At 64.2% G+C, this 1,498-nt stretch overlaps 1 protein-coding gene across 1 annotated transcript; it reads right to left on the reverse strand.

Annotated features, from left to right (window-relative positions):
• Positions 1-276: 276 nt before the first annotated feature.
• FOXB1 (forkhead box B1) lies at positions 277-1,254 on the reverse strand. The gene has a single exon (XM_052647248.1). It carries the CDS (start codon positions 1,252-1,254, stop codon positions 277-279), a length of 978 nt encoding a protein of 325 aa, XP_052503208.1.
• Between the last annotated feature and the right edge of the window lie 244 nt (positions 1,255-1,498).

Below are 1,498 nucleotides of genomic sequence, written 5' to 3' on the forward strand. Positions count from 1 at the left end.
TTCGGGGCCCCGGGCATGGGACGACTTGGCTCAGGCGTTCCCTGCCTTTCCCTCTTGGGGGCGAGGACAATTCCCACGCGCGCCTCCTGGCCCATCTGCAAGTTTGTGTTTCGTTTCCTGGGTTCAAAACAAAAGTTCTCACGGGGAAGAGAGGGTTGGCCGAAGGTGAAATGGACAAATTAGGGTGTCCCAAGTCGAGGAGGGCAAGACTGGGAGCCGGGGGAGGCGAGTGAGCTGGCGGGGAGGGGAACAAGAGGGGACGCCGGCTTCTGCGGGTCAGTGCACCGCCACTGAGTGCAAGGCGGAGGCCGGGCTGGTGAGCGTTTCGCTGGGAGTAGCGGGGCTGCTTTGGCTGGTGGCTGTTTGAGAGGACGTGGGGCTAAGCGAGGGCGGCGAGTTCGAGAGCAAGGTGGGGATGGGTGCAGGCAGCGCGGGCAGGGCAGGCACTGCGGCCGGTGTGGGCTTGATGGGCACGGGGATGGCGGGCAGTGTCTGGCCCGCTGCATGACACAGAGGCTTCAGTGGCACGCCGTAGGCGCTGTAATCGCCACTTGCCATGGAGATGGGGGTGGCTGAATCGATCATGCCTGCGGAACCGTACACGTGTGGCCAGCCGGTGCCCAGCGAGCTGCCCATCGTAGTCAACTGGTTGGGGAGCGGGTAGGCGGCGGGCACGGGCTGCATGGCGGAGAAGGCCAGCCCCCCAGGCATCTTGTACTCGCGTGCGATGATATTCTCGATGGCAAAGGGATGCTTGAAGCCTGAGGGCTGCGCCACGCCGCCCAGGTTGTAGGCGGCCGTGGGCATCTGCGGCAGGTGCGTGCCCGAGGCGGCCAGCGCGCTCAGGCGCAGCTTGGCCTGCTGCTGCAGGTACTGCGCGGCGTCAGCGGGCTTGCTGGGCGCCAGGTGGTCCGACTTGAGCACCTTGAAGCGCTTGCGGCGCCTCAGGAAGCTGCCGTTCTCGAACATGTCCCCGCAGCTGGGGTGCAGCGCCCAGAAGCTGCCCTTGCCAGGCTGGTCTGGCCGCCGCGGGATCTTAATGAAGCAGTCGTTGAAGGAGAGGTTGTGGCGCAGGCTGTTCTGCCAGCGCTGCGTGTTCTCCCGATAGTAGGGGAAGCGGTCCATGATGAACTTGTAGATTTCGCTCAACGGCAGCATCTTCTCTGGCGAGCTCTGGATGGCCATGGCGGTTAGCGATATGTATGAGTAGGGCGGCTTCTGGTCGCTGTACGTGTTGCGGCCCGGCCGAGGCATCTTCTTCTTTGCCCCCTCCTAGCTCTGGGTCCGCGCGGGCCTGCTCGGATCTGGGAAGGGGGAAAGATAAGCGGGGGAGGGAGGAGGACGTGGATGCACAGACGAGGTCAACCAGGCCAAGAACAGACTTCGGGGGTGGCGCAAGTAGGGGGCTTTGGCGCTGGATCAGCCAGAGTCTAAGCTCTTTAGCCACCAACTTTGTGTGTCGAGTGGGACGCAACCAGGGGGCGCGGGAAAGGAAGCC

This window comes from Budorcas taxicolor, chromosome 10 (genome assembly GCF_023091745.1).
Source record: "Budorcas taxicolor isolate Tak-1 chromosome 10, Takin1.1, whole genome shotgun sequence".
Classification (NCBI taxonomy): Eukaryota; Metazoa; Chordata; class Mammalia; order Artiodactyla; family Bovidae; genus Budorcas; species Budorcas taxicolor.